This window comes from Rattus norvegicus, chromosome 10 (assembly GCF_021556685.1).
Source record: "Rattus norvegicus strain SHRSP/BbbUtx chromosome 10, alternate assembly SHRSP_T2T, whole genome shotgun sequence".
Lineage (NCBI taxonomy): Eukaryota > Metazoa > Chordata > Mammalia > Rodentia > Muridae > Rattus > Rattus norvegicus.
The window spans coordinates 77,244,164-77,265,732 of record NC_141543.1 but is presented as its reverse complement, the minus strand read 5'-3'; the positions used below and the strand labels follow the sequence as shown (position 1 = coordinate 77,265,732).

Genomic DNA, 21,569 nt, shown 5'->3' with positions numbered 1-21,569 from the left:
AACAAGTGCTCTTACCTCCCACATTTCCAGCTCTCTTCTAATGTTTTTGTTTGAACATTGTATAATGTTCTGTCTTTTTGACTTTTACTACTAGTTTTAACTTTTTGTTATTTTGAGAAAAGATCTATGTAACTCTGCTTCCCTCTGCCTCCTGGGTGAGGATTTTTTTGTCTTTCTAAAATGTTTTTTAATTAAAAGGGAAAGAGACAGTGGTACTCTCTCCCCACCCCCACCCCCTTTCTTTTTACTTCTTTTTTTTTTTTTTTTAATTTATTGAGATAAGGCTTATATTGAATAGCATTTGGTAGCTTGGTACTCTATGCAGACCAGGGTGACCTTAAACTCAGAGATCTGTTTGCCTCTGTCTCCTGAGTGCTGGGATTAAAGGTGCGTGGCCACTGTGCCTGGCCCTTTTTTGTTTTGGAGACAGGTCTTACTCTGTAGTTGTTGGCCTAGACCTAGAAAGCTTGAACGAATGCCTAGCTGTTACCCTGTAAGTTATTCCATGTGACCTTTTAGCTACACTTGGACTGACCACGCTAGGGATAATGTCAGTTTTCCTGAGATCTTGGCATCTGATTTCTTCAGGCACTTTATTCCAGATTACTTTTAGGGTGGATGGATCTTCCTGGCTCTCAGTTATCCACTTTCTCTTTATATGAGAGAATTCAGAATTTAGATCAGATTCATCTAAAATGCCACACTCAGGAATGCAATGGGTTTGTGGTGTATACTAATAAAGTAAAAGAGAATAGTGAGTCTTTCACATTTAATTTTTGTTAGTTTTTGTTTTGTTTTCTGAGCCAGGATTTCTCTATATAACCTTTCTGACTATTGTGGAACTCAAGTTTGTAGACCAGGCTGATTGAAACCCACCTGCCTCTGCCTCCTGAGTGCTAGGATTACAGGACCACTACAGGACCACTTACGACAGTCAGTTCTCTACCTTTAACAGGAAGATCCCAGGGCTCAGAGTCAGGTCATTGGCTTGGCAGCAGATGCTTCTGCATGTCGAGCAATCTTTCTAGCTAAGACCTTTCATATTTCATTTCATTCTAACAGGAGAAATAGTCCAATGAGTGAGATAGAATCGCAGTCATAGTCTGAGATGTCCAACCAGTAAGGCTTTTCTGTGGGAAAAGCCTTATTCTTATTACTTAACTAATAACTGATTTTTAAAAGAGTAACCAATAACTTACTCTTAACTAGCACTTCAGTCCTTTATAGGCATTTTCTTGTGTGAGTTCTTTGACAGTTCCCTCTCCTCTTCCCTGTCCTTCTTTAATTGGCAGTTGGTTGATGTTGGATCCTAGGCTGATGATCTGATTTTCTTAGCTTCCATTAGCTGTAACTTTTAATGTTTGTTTGCTTCCTTTTACTGGTGTTTTTACAAATGACTTTAAAAAAAATTTTAAATAGCTGTGTGTGATGGTGCAGGCCTTTAATCCCAGCACTTAGGAGGCAGATGCAGACATCTCTTTCAATTTTGAGGCTAAAGTAGTCTGTATAGTGAGCTTCAGGATAGATAGGGCTACATAGAGAGACCTGTCTCAAAAAAAAAAAAAAAAAAAAAAAATCCAAAAAGCCCAAAACCAACAAAACAGACAAAACCCCTGAAATTTATATATCTTAATGAGTATCGAGTTATCTTTAAAAAATTTTTTATTATATTTTAAAAATTTTGTCTTGTTTGTTTGTGTGGGCCAAAGTATAACTTTTGGGAGTTAGTTTCCTCCTACCATGTAGGTCCTGGGATCAAACTCAGGTTGTCAGACTTGGTGGCAGTCTCCTTTACCTGCTGAGCCATCTCACCTACCCTCCTTGTCCTAGTGTGCTCTTTCAGTGCATGGATGTATTGTATGATATGATAATTCAAATCATATTAAATATACTTCTTCAAACAGCTCAGGCTTTAATTCTAACTCTAAATGAGATGGTAATAGCCTTCTTTAAAGTGTTTTTGTTTTGATTTTTCTTACATTATGGAGGCAGATGACCCATCTACCGGACCTTTCTGTCGGATTTATCAGATTTTATTCTTTTTTTTTTTAAGATTTATTTATTTATTATATATAAGTACACTGTAGCTGTCTTCAGAAACACCAGAAGAGGGCATCGGATCTTTTTACAGATGGTTGTGAGCCACCATGTGGTTGCTGGGAATTGAACTCATGACCTCTGGAAGAGCAGTCGGGTGCTCTTAACCACCGAGCCATCTCTCCAGCTCCCAGATTTTATTCTTTATGGGAATGGTCCTATTTGGTTATTTACTCAGAATATTGAGGAAAAGACTCTTAGTAACCATCTTTGGAAGCAAGCTGCTCTAATCTTGTTCAAGGCATTCACTCACCTACATTATAAATTCTGGAGCCTTTGGCCAAAGTTTTGTGTCTCACAAGATTGCCTGTGCCCATGTCCCACCTTGTATTAAACAAGCTGTTTACCTTGTGTTGTACACTGTTTTAATACATAGTGTGCAGATCACATGCTGGATGCTCATGTTCTTCAGTTAGATGGAAGACATTCTCTGTTTCTAATACTTGCTCTGACATTCAAGGGAACAGTGAATAAGCTTATTTCTAAAATTACTTAGCCACCCTCTATCAAAACCCTTTTTCCATTAAAGTTTAAACTGATAGATAGATAGACAGACAGACAGACAGACAGACAGGCAGGCAGTCAGGCAATGTGTATATCTACACACACACACACACACACACACACACACACACACACACACACACACACCTATAGTCTCTCTGGTTTCTTCTTCAAATTCACTAGTATTAAGTCTTCTCGTGTCCAGGTTTCCTTATTCTGGGTACTGTCATTGCCTTTGTGTTACCTAACTAATCACCAGTCTTAGCCTTTACTTCAGCTCTGTTGGTTTCTACTGCTAAGCCAAGGTCTTTGTGTCCTTTTTTTTTTTTTTTTTTTTTCCCCCGGAGCTGGGGACTGAACCCAGGACCTGACCACTGAGCTAAATCCCCAACCCCCCTTTGTGTCCTTATTTTATTTTGAGGCCATTCTAATTAATGTAGTCTGTAATTGATTTACGCGTTAACCCACTGAGCTTTTTTTTTTTAAGTTTCTTCCTAAATTTCTAAAAAAGATTTATTTATTTTATTATATATACAGCATTCTGCCTGCATGCACACCTGCAGGGGAGAAGAGGTCACCAGATCCCATTACAGATGGTTGTGAGCCACCATGTGGTTGCTAGGGATTGAACTTAGGACCTCTGGAAGAGCAGTCAGTGCTCTTAACCACTGAGCCATCTCTTCAGCTCTCCCACTGAGCTTATATTTAGTGAAATGCTAGTCTGAATCAGCTTGTTTCTCTATGTTCCTATATTACCCACTGAGCATTTTCTGGCAGAAATTGCACAAATCTGTAGATTGCTTTTGGGAAGAATTAAAAAACTCAAACTCCATTTTATTACTTGTTTGGACCCCAAGTGTCCCAACTAGCTTGCACAAATCCTTCTATTCTCTTTGCTGTCCCCTCTGCTGCTCTTTTTTTTTTTTTTTTTTTTTTCTTTTTTTCGGAGCTGGGGACCGAACCCAGGGCCTTGCGCTCGCTAGGCAAGCGCTCTACCGCTGAGCTAAATCCCCAACCTCTGCCGCTCTTCTTGCTTAGCTAGTACCATCCCCTCTGGTCTACCTTGTGAGGCAGTCATCCATGATTTCTTTCAGTTGCCATCTCAGTCCCTATTCCAGTACTGTCTTACCTGCATTTTTTACTTAGCAAAATGTGTGTTTTCTGGACTTGACTGCCCTGTTTTGGATCCTGTTTGGGAACTTTACTCTTATCTAATGGCTCTTGTCTGTCCTCTCTCGTGGCTTTCTTCCATAAACAGCTGTATTATTTGTGCACATGCATCGCACCTCAGCGTGAGTGAACGTCAGAGGACAGTATTTGGGAGTTGGTTCTCTCCTTTCATCTTGTTCCTTCCACAGTGTATAGTCTAGGCTGACTCCCTGCAGGCTTCCAGACAGCTTTTACCATCCTGTTTACCATTTCCAGCTCCTTAGTTCTGGGATTACAGATATATGTCAACATGTGCAGCTTCTTGTCACTTCTTTCTTTAAAGAAATTCATGTCTGTTACATGTTTAAGGAAAACTTTTCTTCACTCAAAATCTCCTTTTGTGGGGCTGGAGAGGTGGCTCAGTGGTTAAGAGCACTGGCTTTTCTTCCCGAGGTCCTGAGTTCAATGCCCAGCAACCACATGGTGGCTCACAACCATCTGTAATGAGATCTAATGCCCTCTTCTGGTGTGTCAAAGACGGTGTGGGCATATACATAAGATAAATAAATCTTAAAACAAAACAGAAACTTTTAAAAAAATCTTTTGCATTTTCAGAACTCGGCTTGAGAAGTAAGGTCCACATTACCTACTACCTCTGCTCTTTTACTTTCTTTTTCTCATTTGTTTGGGGGGTGTGTACATTTCATGGTGTGTTTGTGTGTGGAGCTCAGAGGAAAATTTGCAGGAATTGGTTCTCTCTTTCCACCATTTTAGGTCTTCAGGCTTGACAGTAGGTGCTCTTAACTGCTGAGCCTCCCCCAACTCCACCTGGGCCTTTTCAGGCTGTGCTTTGGTTTCACTCTAGTATTTGCCTTATGACTGTTTCAGTGAAGCTCTCATCCCTGGGTCAGCACTGACTTTCCAGTAGCCTTTACTTAGTGACTTGACTTCCATCGCTCTGCTCTGAAGCTGTTGACCACAGATCTTAATTATTTTCTAAGATTTATTTGTATTTTAAGTGTATGAATGTTTGCCTGTATGTAATATGTTTGTTTGTGCACAACATTCATGCCTGCTGCTTGTTGAAGCCAGAAGAGAACATTGACTCCCACGGAATTCCAAATGGCTGTGAGCTGCATTTGGGAGTGTTGGGAGCCCAACCTGGATCTTCTGCAACAGTAGCAAGCAGATGCTTTTAAGCACTCAGCCATCTTTCTAGCCGCCTGACCACAGCAGTGTGTGTGTGTGTGTGTGTGTGTGTGTGTGTGTGTGTGTGTGTGTGTGTGTGTGTGTCTGTCTGTCTGTCTGTCTGTCTTTAAGACAGTGTCTCACTATGCAGCTCTGGCTGGCCTGGAACTCTCTATATAGATCTGGCTGATCTCATACTGGAAGATATCCATCCACCTGCCTCTACCTCCTGGGTACTGGGAATAAGGTCTATGCCATCAGGCCCGGGGATGTAGGGCCATACTGTCCTAAGGAGTTGCCCGTTTCTCAGCAGGCCTGGCCATTAAGCTCTTGAGATCTACTTGTCTCTGCTTCTCAGTGCTAAAGTTAAAAACACACAGCCATGTGCAGCTCTTCATGTGAGTGTGGGGAATGTGAACTCACCTCCTCAGGTTCTCATGCTTACAGAGCTGTTGCTAGGACAGTCACCTCCCCACAACCACACTGTGACACTTTGCTGTAGTTTGTCTGTCCACCATCTCTGCTGACACATGTGTAATTTGCCCCTAAATTCTGATGTCTATTCAGTTTTTAAGAGGAATCGTGTTCCACTTTTTAAAGAAAACATTTTATTGTTTTATGTATGTGAGTATTTTGCCTACATATATGTCTGTGTGTTTCTGGTACCTATAGAGGCCAGAAGATTGTGTCAAATCCTGTGGAACTGGAGTTATGGACAATTCTGAGCCACTATGTAGGTGCTAGGAATTGAACCTGCGTCCTCTGGAAAAGCAGCTGGTACTCTTACCTGCTGAGCCATCTTTCCAGCCCTGAATTGTTCATCTTTTGAGTTGGTCTATTTTTAACTTCTATTTAAAAGTGAGTTTTTTAGTGTATATGGGTATTGGATGTTATGTCTGTGCACCCCTGCTCAACATCTCTATTTTGCTGAACATTCAATTTTTTTTTTTTTTTTTTTTTTTTTTTGGTTTTTTTTTTTTTCGGAGCTGGGGACCAAACCCAGGGCCTTGTGCTTCCTAGGTAAGCGCTCTACCACTGAGCTAAATCCCCAGCCCCTGAACATTCAAATTTTTAATTTCAGCTTTTGCTGTATACTTTGAGGGTTACTTGTGGACGCTATAATTTTTTTTACCCCTAAATTCTATTAAGAATATGGGTGTTTTCGGGGTTGGGGATTTAGCTCAGTGGTAGAGCGCTTGCCTAGGAAGCGCAAGGCCCTGGGTTCGGTCCCCAGCTCCAAAAAAAGAACCAAAAAAAAAAAAAAAGAATATGGGTGTTTTCATACTCCAATATTAAATTGTAATATAATTATTATACTTGAAAATGTTAACATTAATGTTCAATACTGTTTCTTAATTTATAATCTTTGTTCAAACGTTCCCAGTAGTCCTTACTTTGGAAAACAGGGTCTCATAGCCAAGCTGGCTCTGACTTACTGCATAACTGGGGCTGACCCGACCCTTCATTTCCCCCTTGCTGAGTGCTGATGTGGGCATCATGAATGGCCTTGTGCCGTTAGTTTACTGTAGAGCCATTTCTTACTCTTTAAAGAGATTGTCTTTTATGGAATTGATTGTCTTTGAAGAGTCCAAATCAGTTATTTAGCTCATAACCACCTGCAGTTCCCACCTCCAAGGGGATTTGATGCTTCTGGCCTCTGAGACACCTGCACTTATTTGCACGTACCCCCACACACATACACACACTTAGAGTTTTGTTTTGTTTTTTGATTTTTTGAAATGTAGTCCTGGCTGACCTGGATCCCACTCTGTAGACCAGGCTGGCCTTGAACTCACAGAAATCTGCCTGCCTCTATCCCTCAAATTCTGAGATTAAAGGCATGCACCATCATGACTTACAAGAAAAATTTTCAAAAAAGAAAAAAGAATCAAAGCAAGAAGTTGAGCATAGTGGTACAAATTCCAGCATTTAGGAAGCTAGTACAGGATTTTAAGTTGAAGCCAATGGGCTGTGTAGTAAAACCATTTCTCAAAGGCCTGAGGATGTGGCTTAGATGATAGAATGCTTATCTAGCATCCAAAAGCCCTAGATTTGATTCGAAACTCTGGGGTGTGTTGTGGCACATGCTTGCACTAACTTAGCTTGGAAGGTGCAGAGAAGAGGAGCAGAAGTTCAGAATCATTCTTGTCTACACAGTGAGTTTGAAGCCAGTCCAGAATACATGGGACCCAATTAAAAGAAAAGTCTAGAAAAACAAAAATAGATTTGGTACAAGGGGCAGAAGTTTACAGAGCTGGTGAGGTCAGGAAGACCACTTGGCTCAGGAATTCAAGATCAGTCTGGGCAATAAAAAAGGACCTCTTCTCAAAAAGAGTTAACTAAGGAGTCAGTCTGAGCTGGCCATGGTGGTTCATGCTTGTAACCCACCACTTGAGATGTAGCAGTATAAGGCCTGCCAGGGCTTCAGAGTGAGAGTCCATCTCAAAAGCCCCAGACAAGAAAGAACCAGTCTAGACTTGTCTTTCTCTGTGTTATCTATTTCTATTATAATTTACTGTGGTTTTCAAATAATGCTGATGAGAATTCTGTTTTGTTTTTTACATTAGTTTTTTTTTTTATTTGTTTTGTTTTAGAAATGGCATCTCCTACTTGTTGCTTAGGGTTGTCTAGGACTCACTGTATGTAGTCAGACTAGACTCAAACTTCTGGGAGTTCTGCCTTAGCCTCTTGCATGCTGGGATTCTAAGCTTGTGCCACCACTGTGGTGCTGGGGATTAAACTCAGGACTTGATGTGCCTTCGACAAGATCTGCTCCTGTTGAGCCACATCCCCAGCCCAAGAGTACACAGTCTAAAGATACGTAGTGTCTGTCCTCCTGCTTCCGTAACAAGTTATCAGCAGAGCACTCTGTTCTAGGTTTGTTTGTTTTGTTTACTTGTCTTTATGTAGTCCTGCCCATCTTGGAGCTTACTGTGAAGACCAGGCCGGCTTTAAACCCTTAGAGATCCACCTGCTTCTGCTGGGACTAAAGGTGTGCCCACGGGCTGGTCAATTTGTATATTTCTGTAATGCTTACTTTTATTTTACATTTCTGTCCTTGATTATATTTTATTCTTAGAGTATGTAAAGTTATTAACAGTCAGAAATAGAAATTATTATAATTGCAATAACTAAACAAGATGATGGATGGCAAATCATTGAGATTTAACTCCTCAAATATATTTAAAAGTCTAATTCTTTACCATTCTTTTTTTTTTTTTTTTTTTTTTTTTGACTGTTACCTTTGAGGCCTTCTTAGTTGTGTTTAATTTTATAGATGGAAACCTGATGTATGTTTGGTTAGACTTTTTCAGTCAGGGTCTTATGGTGGTGTTCTGGTTGGCTTGGCATAAGCTTACCTCAAATTTAGGGTCATCCTGCCTCTGCTTTCAAGTACTGGAATTCTAGGTCTTCGCCATCATGCCCAGCTTAGGTTTGCACTCTTTCCTCATTCTTCCATGAAACGGAGCATATACTGTATGGACTGTAAGTGTTCTTTTAGAACACATAAACCTTCATAGAAATGATTATGTTTCTTAGTCTTTTTATGGCTGTGCATCATATGTAGATTCTGTTGACTTTCAGCCAATATACTACGTATGGACATCCAGTTTGTCTCTAGTCTTTTCACCTTTGTAGATATTGTTACAACTGATCATGTGTGTAAGTGTCCCATAACACTGGGGGCTTACCACTGGGATAATTCCCTGGGACTTCTGCTCCATGTGTCCAAAGCTACATCATCTCAAAATTATTATTATTATTTCTTCTTCTTCTTCTCTTCTTCCTCCTCTTCCTCCTCTTCTTCTTCCTCCTCTTCTTCTTCTTCCTCCTCTTCTTCCTCTTCCTCCTCCTCCTCTTCCTCCTTCATTATTAATTATTAACAAGACTTCCTTAAACTTACTAATCACCATAGCTGTCCCTGAACTCCTGACCTCCCTTCCCGCTTCTGGCTCTCTCAAGTGCTGAAATTACAGGACTGTACCTTCACACCAGTCTTTCATTATTTTGTAAAACTAATCAGGCTACAAGCCTTTGTCCTTTCTAATTTTTATTTATTTTCATTTTCTTAGTTATAAGGCAATTTCCCTAGGTTCTTGTCCTGGCCACCCGCTTTGTCGCATTTCTTCCCTAAATGTCGCAGTTCCACTACCAGCCGAGGGTTCGTCATTACACTCATCTCTGTATTCTTCTTTGCCTCTGAGCCTTCAGCACTTGTGCTTGGATGTACAGCCCTCCATTTCTTGGCCTTTGTCTCCTCCTCCAGCTGAATCTAACCACTCATTTGCATAGTGATCTTGTGGGTTCCCTGGACACTTCCGGTTCTGCCCTGCCACTCTTCCATGGAGTGCTTTTTAGACTTCCACATTGCACCCTAACATTCCAGTTTTGTTGCCGTGGCGTCAGGAAAGCATCTTGCCAGGTTGAGTGCAGCTGCTCTGCTTGCCCTTAGGTTCTGTTCTTGCTTTCATTGACATCTTTCCTCTTGATACTCTGGGCTCCAGGGACAGGATTTCTTATGTTTTCTGTTTTTTTGGCCTAAAGTTGGGAGCACACTAAGGCCTCCCCTGTTAGTGAATACATGCATAAACTTGATGTTTAGAGATGCCTAGAGAAACCCATCTAGGTTTTCATTTACATGTTTACTACAAAACCCCAGGATATTTAGATCTGTATAAACAGTGAGGAGCCTCTGTTTCTGGTAGGAATTATTCTGTATTAGCCAGAAAAGGATAAAATAGATTTTATCCAGTTACCATAGGATAAAAATGTTCACGATTTTGTTCTTATAGATCATCTCTTTTCCTTTAGGCAATGATAGTAAGAAATGCTAAAGATACAGCTCATACAAAAGCAGAGCGGAATATTCTGGAGGAAGTAAAGCATCCCTTCATTGTGGATTTAATTTATGCCTTTCAGACCGGTGGAAAACTCTACCTCATCCTTGAGTATCTCAGTGGTTAGTACATAGTTCCTGTAATTATTTACGTTTGCTCCAGAAACTGGGTTCAAACATTTCTTTCCAGTGAAAAATGTTTTTTTCTCATTGTGAAAAAGGCTAAAAATTAATGAATAAGAAAGAAATTCACATGTGAACAGATGTTTCTATTTACAGACAAATATGAAAGAAACTTGGAAGGTTTTCCTGTCTGTAATTTTATTTAAAATCACATGTTAACACAATAATAAGCTGGGGTATCTACTATAATCCACATACCCTATTAAATGTTCCTTTCTAAACTGATACTGGAAGCTTACTTGAAAGTATTATAAGACGCTGCTGAGTGTTTTTGAATTACATCTTTCAGTAACATTTTCAAGGACCTGCTCCCTGGTGGGAACTTACAACTCCCTTTTCTTTTTCTCTTTGGTTTGTTTGCTTGCTTGTTTGAGACAAGGTCTCATTCTGCAAACCAGGCTGGCCTGGCGTTCACTGTGTAGCTTATGCTGCCTTTGAGTTCCTGGCAGTCCTGCTCCTGCTCCAGCCGCCTGTATGTTGGGGTTACTACAAGTCTGAACTACTACATGTGGTTCCTGAATCATATCTACAGCACAGATGTGCACACACACTTGGTATTTTCTGGTTTTTTTTTTTTTTTTTCTTTTTCTGTTTTGAGACAAGATCTCTATACAGTTCTAGCTGTCCTGGAACTCAACTATGTAGGCAAGGCTAGTTTCGAACTGAGAGATTGCCTGTGCTAACATTAAAGGCTTGTGCCACCAGGCCTGGAATGCCCATGGGTCTGAGAGCTTCACAGTTTCACTCCTTTTGTTAATGCTGCTTATCTTGTGACTTATTATGAGTAGTACAGGGTTCCTCACCCAGATCCTCCAGACAGTGCGGAATTCCTACCCCTCACCTAGATCCTCTACACTCCATCATCTCACTGTATTTGCTTATCTTCCTTCATGCATATGCGTGTGTGTACATACATATGCACACATACACAGTCAACATTTTTTGTACTATTCAAAGATTTATATAAATAAAACTCTAGCATTTACTTTCTAAGTTCAAGGACATTTTTTATGTAACTAGTTATTACAATAATAACTTAGTTTTCTTTAATATTGAACAGTTCCTTAGTCTGTCTTTGTCACATTGACATTTTTTAAAATGTGTATAGCCCAGTTTCTGTAGGATGCCATCAATTTGAGTTTGTCTGATGTTTCTTTAGGAATAGATCCAGGTTATGCGTTTTGACAGAACTGTCCAAGTGACACCGTGTTCCTTCTCAGCGTTCAGAACAGGGGTGCATGGTGTTTAGATCTTTTTGTCCCACTGCCGTTAATGTTCATTGTGGTCACATGATGTCTGCAGGTGTCTCCGGAGGAGACATTTTGGGATTACCTCAGAGTCTCCTCTCATCAGGCTTCCCGGTCCAGTGTTGGTGTTCCTAACTGTAACAGCTAACGTGTTTGCCAAGCAGTTTCTTCCTCCAGTCTGCCACCTTCCTTTATCACTGTGCCTGGTGCTCTCCTGCAGTGCAGAGTTCTGTTTGCCATTGAAAGCCATATCTATTCATCTATTTACATCATCATGGGAGTCTCAATGTTACAGTATAACCCTTTATACTATCTGATACTCAAATTATGTCGATGTTAAGTTCATTTTGTTTATGTAAGGGTTCTGAAAAAAAGGAACATCATATTCAGTAAAATTTAGGTGACTTAATTGTGTACTAACTTTTTTACATATGGAAAAAGTACTAAAGAGGCTTTAATAAAGACTTTTTCAGCTTCAGGCTAGAAATCTATATATTTTGAAGTTTGCAGGTACAAAAGTTGTAATTTCAAGCCAGTTTTAGTTCCTAAACTTAGATGTTTTATAGAATAACAATGCTGCTAAAAATTGCTTCCTGGAGACTTGAAACCTCAGTTTTTAGCAGTTTTTTGTTTTTGTTTTTTTTTTTTTTTTTTTTGGTTCTTTTTTTTTTTTTTTTTTTTTCGGAGCTGGGGACCGAACCCAGGGCCTTGTGCTTCCTAGGTAAGCGCTCTACCACTGAGCTAAATCCCCAGCCCCTGTTTTTTAGTTTTTAAGGAGTCAGTCTTATAAATAGAAGAAAGTAAAAATTTATTAGAAAAGGTCTGGAAGTAAAGATATTTATTCCTAATACCTTTCCTTTCTTTATAGGAGGAGAACTATTTATGCAGTTAGAAAGAGAGGGGATATTCATGGAAGATACAGCTTGGTAAGTAGAGTTTTGTGGTTGTATGGACTCAGGTAATAACTCATGTAATTAAAGCAAACCTACCTTCCCGTTGTGGGCAGCCACACGGTTCAGTAAGTTGATCTGGAGGCAGTCAGTCACTCAGAACATCAAGGGGGACCTTTGGGACTGGGCAGCTGTTGGAGGTCACGTGATTCCTTTGCCCCCAGGCCTTGGGTGGACCGCTCTTCACTGCAGAATTTCCTTGAATTGGTAAGCTGCCTGCCTTGGTTGTGGGTGAGTGTGGTTTTCCAGTGAAATTTTGTATGTGGAGCAATGGAAAGTATCAGAAATCATCTCCTCTTTTTTTTAGACTTTCCAGTTCCCCAGGTGCAGTCTTAGGGAGGTGGTAACCCTGAGCATACATCTGTGGATTGATTTTATAGCCAGGATGGGATCTGCCCTCCTATTCGTAAGATGGCATCTGCTTCAAATTAAAAATATACACATCCTTTTGTGAAGTGACTGTATTGGGTAACAGTAAAACAGTTTGACCTACACATTAATTGACTAGAAAACACTTAAATGTTTTTTCTATCTTAATTACCGAACTGCATTCCATTGTTTAATTTCAGGCCTTTTCTAACACAGAAGCTGCATTTAAGAAAGAGCCTTAGGGATGAAGTGCCCCTTTTTGGAGGAGGCTCTCTGAGCCCTGTGGAGGCTGTGGTCCTGCTAGCTGTGAAACTGCCTCAGCCCTCTAGGACACACCCTCTCCATCCTGGAGTACTCTGCAGGATTGCAGCCTTGTTACACAGCCAGTATTGCAGTGCTTTGTGCTTTTCGAATCCACACAGGGTTGACTCAGCCCTTTGTTCTTTTGAGGTAGATAAATTTGAGTGTCACACAGTTTATAGTTGTGGGCTGGCTGGCAAGAGGGTGGGTAGATACTGTGGGCATTGCTGTCTTTAATACACGGCCGTGTTATGTAAGGGATGAGTGGGCTTCTACAGGTCAGGCCATAAGGACCAAGACTTGATCTCTTAGAATAATAAAGTCCCTATTTCCTATGGAATCTTAAATATGGGGGAGGGTGGGAGGAATTTGTTTGATTGAATGACTGTTGGCCTAATTCCTACATAGAGAGATTAGAACCTAATCAATAATAGACTAGACTGGACATCTTTGCACTTTTAGCACTATGTTCTAATGGAAAAATTAAAACATGGTATAGCTTGACTAAAATGAGTGACAAATGTCTCCCTCATTGTGGCATCATCCTGTGCCATCTCTTTTCCCAGTACATTCTTTTGCCCCTGCTAATTTGGTCTTTGGTGCATGTCTGTTTCTTTCAAGGAATTTTGTTCCATACATAAACTGCTTTGGATAGATTACTTTTTAAATTTTTATTAAATCACTTCTGTTTCCAGCTTTTACTTGGCTGAAATCTCCATGGCTTTGGGGCATTTACATCAAAAAGGGATCATCTACAGAGACCTGAAGCCGGAGAACATCATGCTTAATCACCAAGGTGGAGATTTACAATTCTGTAGTAAATAGTCAGCGTACAGTCCTTCCACACAGATGATGGCCATTTTCAAGGCTCCCACGTTTATCTCTGTCTTGTTAAATATATTTCCCCTTAGAATATATAGCATCACAGTACTTTCTCCAGTACTTTTAAGTATTTAGTGTTTCATGATTGAGCTTAATAGTTAAACACATTAGCCATTCTTTACAACTTAAAAAAAAGAAGTTATATAAAATGTTTTAACTCCAAAGCCCATTCAGATGTTGATATTGATTTATGCCATTGTGTTTTAATGACAAAGACGCAGAAACAGTAGAAGCAAAACCTGTTTGTTTTCTTAGACCTGGTCTTTTGTGCAGGCAGCTGGCACTGAACTTAGAGTCTTCCCCTCCGCCTCTCAAGTGTAGGGCTTACATACGCACACTACCACCATGTAGCTGAAAACAACTTTTTATAATAAATTTTAACTGATGCTTGAAGAAGAAAAAGACGGAAATTGAACCACATTATTTATACAGCCCCCGTAATAAAATATTCAGAGAAACACACATTCTGTACAGCTATTGATTAGCAAAGCAGGCATTGGCTAGAGCTCCCTGCCCTGCAGCTCAGTTTCTACTGCTGTAGTCTGACTGGGAAGACTTTGCAGTTTACTCAAGGAACAAACTAAGAGACTAAGGCATCTACACGGTTGTGAGCATTCGCTGATCCTTAGGTCTCCATAGGATGATTTAAGAGGTAGGTAACCAATGTAAACTCTTAGACAAAAAGTGGTGAGGCCTATATAAATGTTACAAATGGTGCTTTTAAAAAATTTGTTTGTGAGGGGCTGGAGAGATGGCTCAGGTTTAAGTACATCTCCTGCTCATGCAGAGGACCTGGGTTTAATTCCAGGTGTCTTACAACATTTATAACTTTAGTTCCTGGGAATCTGAAACTAGGATTTGCTGCCACCAGGCACACGTGTGGTGTGTGTGTGTGTGTGTGTGTGTGTGTGTGTGTGTGTGTGTGTACACACATACCCATAGGCAAAACCCTCATACATATGAAATAAAAGAAAAGAAAATAACACAACCCTTTTTTTTTTCTTTTCTTTTTTCAAACCCAGGGCCTTGCGCTTGCTAGGCAAGCGCTCTACCACTCAGCTAAGTCCCCAATCCCCACAACCCTTTTTTTAATGGGAAAAAAAATTATAGAATTGACAAGCTGCATTTTTGGAACTCTGTCTGTGTCTGTATTCTTCCCTTCCCTGCCCCAAGCCTGAATTCTTTGTTGTTGATTTTGATTTTAAGGTATTCCGTTAAAGTTTTGGTTTTTTTTTTCCTGTTCTGAGAACTGAACCCTGTTCTTTGTTCATGCTACCACCAAGCTATCACCTCCAACCCTTCTGAGTCTCAGTTCTAAGGCAGAGGATAGAACAAGAAAATGGTGGACTAGCAAAATTAAATCCATAACTTTGGATATATCACTTAGTTCTATGAGAATAAAAGCTATGGCCTGGTATAGTGGCACACAACCTGTAGTCCTAGCACTGTAGAGTCTAAATAAAGAGTCAAATTCAAGGGTAGCCTGAGTGGGTAACTGAGTTCCAGGCCGGATTCTGTCTCCTGCCCAGATCAGTCTCCAAAAGGGTTCTGAGAGGCTGGAGAGATGGCTGGGTAGCTGACCATATTGCCTCACAGCCATTGGGAACTATAGTTTCAGGGGTCCTGAGCCCTCTTATGGCTTACTTAGGCATCAGTACACAAGCTGCTCTTATATTCATGCAGGCAAAATTACTCATACACATAAAATAAATTTCTTAAAAATGAGAAAATAAAAAATACATATAGCCCAGTTTCCTTTTTTGTGTCAGAATGTAGTCAATGTTCACAGTGAACAAGTGTGAGTAAGTGAGCCGTTGCCTTTTGTCTGAAAGGAACCTTCAGCAACAGGGCCCTTGCTGTTAGCAAGCCACTGACAGCTGAGAGAAACTTATCTGAAATCATCTTTGTATGAGGTGGAATTCCACCTTCTGGAACAGAAATGGTTATCCTCTCCAAATTTTAATTCTTTTCCTTCACTGGCAGCTTTTGGCAGTAAATAATTCAATTTGTTTCCGCTAACTGATAGCATTTGGCATGGTAAGCCATATGGTAACATTCTGAGACTACTGTAAGAACTCTTGAGTTCACTGTGAAAAAACAGTACAGTTAAAATATGCTGTAAGTTTTGTTTGAGTGCAGAATGTTCACTAAAGGTATATATTACTTAAGCCAGATTTCAAAGATGCTTTTTCAGGACAGAACAGAATTCTGCATATAGGTAAAGCCAGAGCTCTAGACAGTTGCATTAGTTTCTATAGTTTCTCCCACTGCACTGATCGTATCACTGGCAGTACCCTGTTTTTATGTTGTTGTAACCCACAGTAGATATGGCATCTAGTATCAGCATCTTCCAGAGAAGTTTTAGAAAGGAAAAGCTAAATGGAAAGTATACTATCTGTGTGTTCTGTTCAAATACTGCATGTACTTGAATCTCAGAATAATCATGCTCTACTCTTTGATTGTAGGTCACGTGAAGCTGACAGACTTTGGACTATGCAAAGAATCTATTCATGATGGAACAGTCACGCACACATTTTGTGGAACAATAGAATACATGTGAGAGCTGCATGTTCAAAGAAATATAACTGGTTTTGTTGCACATTTTGTGGAACAATAGAATACATGTGAGAGCTGCATGTTCAAAGAAATATAACTGGTTTGGGGGTAATATCTAACTTTTACCTGGTTTAAATTACTCTTAGTTTTCTTAGTTTAATAACTTTATTCAGATGATATGAATGTGAGTAAATTGCAAGAAATGTTACTTTTCTCACTGCAGGGCCCCTGAAATCTTGATGAGAAGCGGCCACAACCGTGCTGTGGATTGGTGGAGTTTGGGAGCATTAATGTATGACATGCTGACTGGAGCAGTAGGTGCACGTTAAACCTGCATGGTTACGCTCTGTGCCGGATAGTTACCAAGCCGTTAGTGAGAGCACGTGCTGTGCTCCCCCCCCCCCCCCCCCCCCCGGAGCTGGGGACCGAACCCAGGGCCTTGCGCTTGCTAGGCAAGCGCTCTACCACTGAGCTAAATCCCCAACCCCTGTGCTGTGCTTTTAGAACATACTCCTGGCGGAGTGTTTTCAAAGCTGAAACATTTGTTATTATTAGTTTAGCATTAATGGTAGCTTCTGATTTTGAGGGATTCTATACTTTTAGAGATATTTTTATTAAAGTGACCTTTGTAGGGGCTGCAGAGATTGCTCAGTGGTTGAAGAGTGAAGTCTGCCCTGTTAGTTCCCAACATCTTAACAAGTTGTGCACAGCCTTCTCTAACTGTAGTTCCAGGGGATCCGATGCCTCCGGTCTTCGTGGGCACCCACACACATGGGCTAAAACCCACAGTGCCATGTGTACATATAATTAAAAATTAAAAAAAATTAGACTGACCTATGTCCTGGCACTCTAATGAAATACAGAGAGAGAAATGGAAGCATAGATGAGCTGCTTCACCGACCACGCAAGACTTCTGGGGTTTGTTCCTTAGGCCTCACTGTTCAAGCCAGAGGTCTGAGTTAACTATTTCTAAACATGCTTTCTTATCTTAATGTTATATCAGCCAATTCAGGAACTAGATAATATGTTTAATTAAAATTTGGTTTTATATGCTAATTTTTGTTGTTGTTTTTTTCCCTACCCCAGCCTCCATTCACTGGGGAGAATAGAAAGAAAACAATTGACAAAATCCTCAAATGTAAACTTAATTTGCCTCCCTACCTCACACAAGAAGCTCGAGATCTGCTTAAAAAGGTAGGGCTCTTAAATGACAACCTCATCAGCAAGGCTTAATGAGATTGCATTTGGTACACACACACACTCTCACCCTCCCTCTTTCTCTTTCTGTCTCTCTCAGACACATATATATACTCTCTCTTTTTCTCTCCGTCACACACACACACACACACACACACACACACACACACACACACACACACAAACACACCCTGGTTGTTTGTTTTGTTTATGACTCCCTATTGGACTCAAACTCATAAAGATCTGCCTGTTTGTGCCTCCTGAGTCCTGGGGTTAAAGGTGTGCAGCGCTGCACCCGGCTCATGTGCTTTTATATAATTCTTTGAGAGCTTCGTGTGTGTGCATAGTTCCATCCCCACCCTTTTGCTTCAGTGTCCTCTAATGTCTCCAACAGCTCCCCATCCCAACTTGGTGCTTCTCTTCTTCTTTCTAATCACGTACACAGTTCAGTTAGCGCTGCCTGCATGGCTTTGGGTGTGGTGTTAGCTACTTGAGCATGGGTGATACACCAGTGGCCATGCCCCAGAGAAAATCCTGTTCTTTCCAATAGGCAATAGCTCCTTCACTAAAGATGGGGGAGGAGGGGGTTAATAAGCCCTTCCCTATCTAAGAATTTAATTCACATTTTGTTTAGAGTCATATAGAGATACTAAACAGAAAAGACAATTTTTTAAAGCAAAGTACATATTTAAACATTTTTCTTTTGTTCTCAAACATTATCTGGTATTAGTAAATTATATTACTTGAGCACAAATAGGGACAACATTGAATTTGATTAGTTACAGATTTTCATCAGTGCTTCTTTTCCTTCCTAAAGCTGCTGAAAAGAAATGCTGCTTCTCGTCTTGGAGCTGGCCCTGGGGATGCTGGAGAAGTCCAAGTAGGAACTGAGATGTTTGGTGTTTGGGGGAACATAATGTTAATTTTGCATATTTGTTACATTGGGTACTCGTATACATTTAGCTTATTCTGTCATTTTTGACCTTAGAAAGGTGGTTTACCGGGGCTGGGGATTTAGCTCAGTGGTAGAGCGCTTACCTAGGAAGCGCAAGGCCCTGGGTTCGGTCCCTAGCTCCGAAAAAAGAACCAAAAAAAATAAAAGAAAGGTGGTTTATCATTTCATTCATCCCCTTGACTTTTTCTAGGCGCATCCATTTTTTAGACACATTAACTGGGAAGAGCTTTTGGCTCGGAAGGTGGAGCCCCCCTTTAAGCCTCTGTTGGTATGTATATATGTATATATGTATATGTGGGAGCATGTGACATGGGGGTCTATAGCTGCCATTTCCTCTGTTGGTATGTATATATGGGAGCATGTGACATGGGGGTCTGTAACTGCCATTTCCTCTGCTGGTATGTATATATGGGAGCATGTGACATGGGGATCTATAGCTGCCATTTCCTCTGTTGGTATGTTTATATGGAAGCGTGTGACATGGGGATCTATAGCTGCCATTTCCAGTACTGAGGGCTGAGCCTGGGGCCTCACACATGCCAGTCAGGTGCTCTGTCTGTACTGACACTTCAGACCTGGTAATTTTTTGAAAAATCAGAGAAACCAGGTATAGTGGTGTACTCCTGTATAATAGTCTGTGACATCTGCTGTGACCCTTGCCAAGTAAGATCACTTTCTGAGGAACCAGGAGTTTGAATGTCAACATGAATGTGAGGTCAAGAGAACATAGTTCAGTCTATAAAAATGCTTATGGTTAAAATAATGCTTATTTAACTTATGTCTTTTACCTCAGGACCTCAGAAAATATGTTCTCTTTATTTGGGGAGATATAGGTGAAGGAAGAGGAGAATGGGGCTAAAACTTTAGTCAGGGTTTCCATTGCTTTGAAGAGAAATCATAACCAAAGCAACACTTATAAAGGACATAAAGGACAGCATTTAGTTGGGGCTGGCTCATAGTTTCCGAGGTTTAGGTCATTGTCGTCAGGATGGAAGCGGCCTACAGGCAGACACAGTACTGGAGGAGAAGCTGAGAGTTCTACATTTTGATCCACAGGCAGTCAGAAGGAGATGTCTTCTAGGAAGCTAGAAGGAGAATCTCATTTCCCAACCCCACAGGGACACATTTCCTCTAACAGGGCCACGTCTCCTAGTAGTGCCACTCCCTGGACCAAGCATATTCCAACCACCATAGGCTGATTATTATTTGATTACAGAGCACATGATGTCAACATACATAGGGCTGGAGAGATGGTTCAGTGCTTAAGGGCATTTGTTCTTGCAGAGGACCCATGTTTTATCCCCTGTACCCACATAGTAGCTCACAGTGGTCCATAACTACATGTCCAGGGGATCCAACACCAACACCTTCTGACCTCCAGTGGTACTAGGACATGCACATAGTACACAGAAAATACTCAAGAAGTTTATGTAACCTTAAGATGTCTGCCTATAGGTATGGCACGGATAATTAACTAAATACCTACTTCTGAACTTCAGAGATGATCAGGTCATCTTTTTTAAACACAAGTGTAACATATCACAGTTTGTAAGGTTGACCAATTGTTTGATTTCCCTTTTTCCCCATTATTTTCAATAAGGAGTCATACTCTATACACAGTTAGGTGCTCTCTTTCTTACAATATACAAATATCCCCTCATATCTTCTGGTCCATCTGCTCTGTAGAATTTCTCAGATTTAAGAACAGTGTGTTTCTTTTTTTTTAGATTTTATTTTATGTGTACGAGTATTTTACTGCATATTGATATGCAGTAGGTGTGTGAGTGTGTATGTGTGAGTGTGTATGCGCGCGTGCCTGATACTGTGAAGGTCAGAAGAGGGCATCAGAGCCCCTGGAATTAGAGTTATGAATGGTTGTAAACCACTATGTGAATGCTGGGAACTTAATCCAAGTCTTTTGGAAGAGCAGCAAGTGTTCTTAATGACTGATTCATTTTTCCATCCCTGCATTCCTTACGTTTTAATTTTGCTCATTTTATCCCCATTGTGTCCACTTATTATGTTAATCTGTTTCCAAATTATGGAACTCGGGATACAGATGGAACTCCTGGTGCTGTATACTCTGACAAGGAAGCTTATCTTACAGTATAGTTTTACTTCTTTTAGAGAGCCCATCAGTTAATCATTCTTTTTTTTTTTTTTTTTTTTTTTTTTTGGTTCTTTTTTTCTGAGCTGGGGACCGAACCCAGGGCCTTGTGCTTCCTAGGCAAGCGCTCTACCACTAAGCTAAATCCCCAACCCCCAGTTAATCATTCTTAACTAGGGACTGAAGTCTAGAAGCATTTTCGTTTTGTTGCCGGAGGGCCCTGCTCCTTGAACCTACAGCTTGAGGGCCAGCACATGGCAGTTCTCTACCCTGAAGAATTATCAAGCCCAGGGGCTGGAGAGATGGCTCTGCAGTAAAAACTAGCACACTTGCTGCTCTTTCAGAGAATCTAAACTCAATTCCCAGCACTAACATGGTGTCTTACAGTTGTCTATAGCTCCAGTTCCAGGGGATCCTACACATTCTGACTTCTGTGGGCAGCAGGTTTGCATGTAGTGCAAGCAAACACATAGACATATAAAGTAAAAGAATTAAAACAATTAAAGTTATCAAGGTTCATAATGTCAGCAGTGCTGAGGTGAGAAACTCTAGTTCTGTGTTCTCATCATGTTCACGCTTTATTAACCAGAAGTTTTCCATAAAGCGACATTAGTTGTTCGGTTACCCACGGTGTAGTTGATACCGGGAATGTAGGCTAAATGTTTGATTCTTTTTTTTTAATATTCTTTAAAATAATGAAATAGTTCCCTTTTTTCCCCCATCCTCCATACTTTTTCTCTCTTCCTCTTTTTCCTCTCTGTCTCTCATACATACATACACACACACACACACACAGAGAGAGAGAGAGAGAGAGAGAGAGAGAGAGAGAGAGAGAGAAACACAGAGCACAGGCTGGCCTTAGCCTCACAGTTTACCTCTACCTCCTAAGTGCTGGGATTAGAGCATGTATCATCATGTTCAGCATAAGTCATAATTTTTAATTGATATTTATTTCCTCTGTTTGGTTCATGAGTCAGACTAGATACATACGAAAGAAATTAAAGGAATCTGGTAGGTAGAGCTTAGATGATACTATTCCTTAGTAAGA

At 40.5% G+C, this 21,569-nt stretch overlaps 1 protein-coding gene and 1 long non-coding RNA gene across 8 annotated transcripts in view; one reads left to right on the top strand and one right to left on the bottom strand.

The window, feature by feature from the left end:
• Rps6kb1 (ribosomal protein S6 kinase B1) overlaps positions 1 to 21,569 on the top strand; it is a 41,765-nt gene that overhangs the window by 13,632 nt on the left and 6,564 nt on the right. For 3 of the 7 annotated variants that reach the window (XM_087574669.1, XM_087574668.1, NM_031985.1), the window contains 8 exon segments: positions 9,751 to 9,898; positions 12,074 to 12,131; positions 13,520 to 13,620; positions 16,172 to 16,262; positions 16,486 to 16,576; positions 17,349 to 17,456; positions 18,277 to 18,339; positions 18,605 to 18,682. In XM_087574669.1, the coding sequence (XP_087430795.1) occupies positions 9,751 to 9,898; positions 12,074 to 12,131; positions 13,520 to 13,620; positions 16,172 to 16,262; positions 16,486 to 16,576; positions 17,349 to 17,456; positions 18,277 to 18,339; positions 18,605 to 18,682 (738 nt within the window). 7 annotated transcript variants of the gene reach the window in all.
• Positions 13,463 to 17,792, bottom strand: LOC148003024 (uncharacterized). Its single transcript, XR_015631902.1, has 3 exons — positions 16,756 to 17,792; positions 16,361 to 16,648; positions 13,463 to 16,291 (listed from the first exon to the last, which is right to left on the bottom strand). It is a non-coding gene; the product is annotated as an uncharacterized LOC148003024 (long non-coding RNA).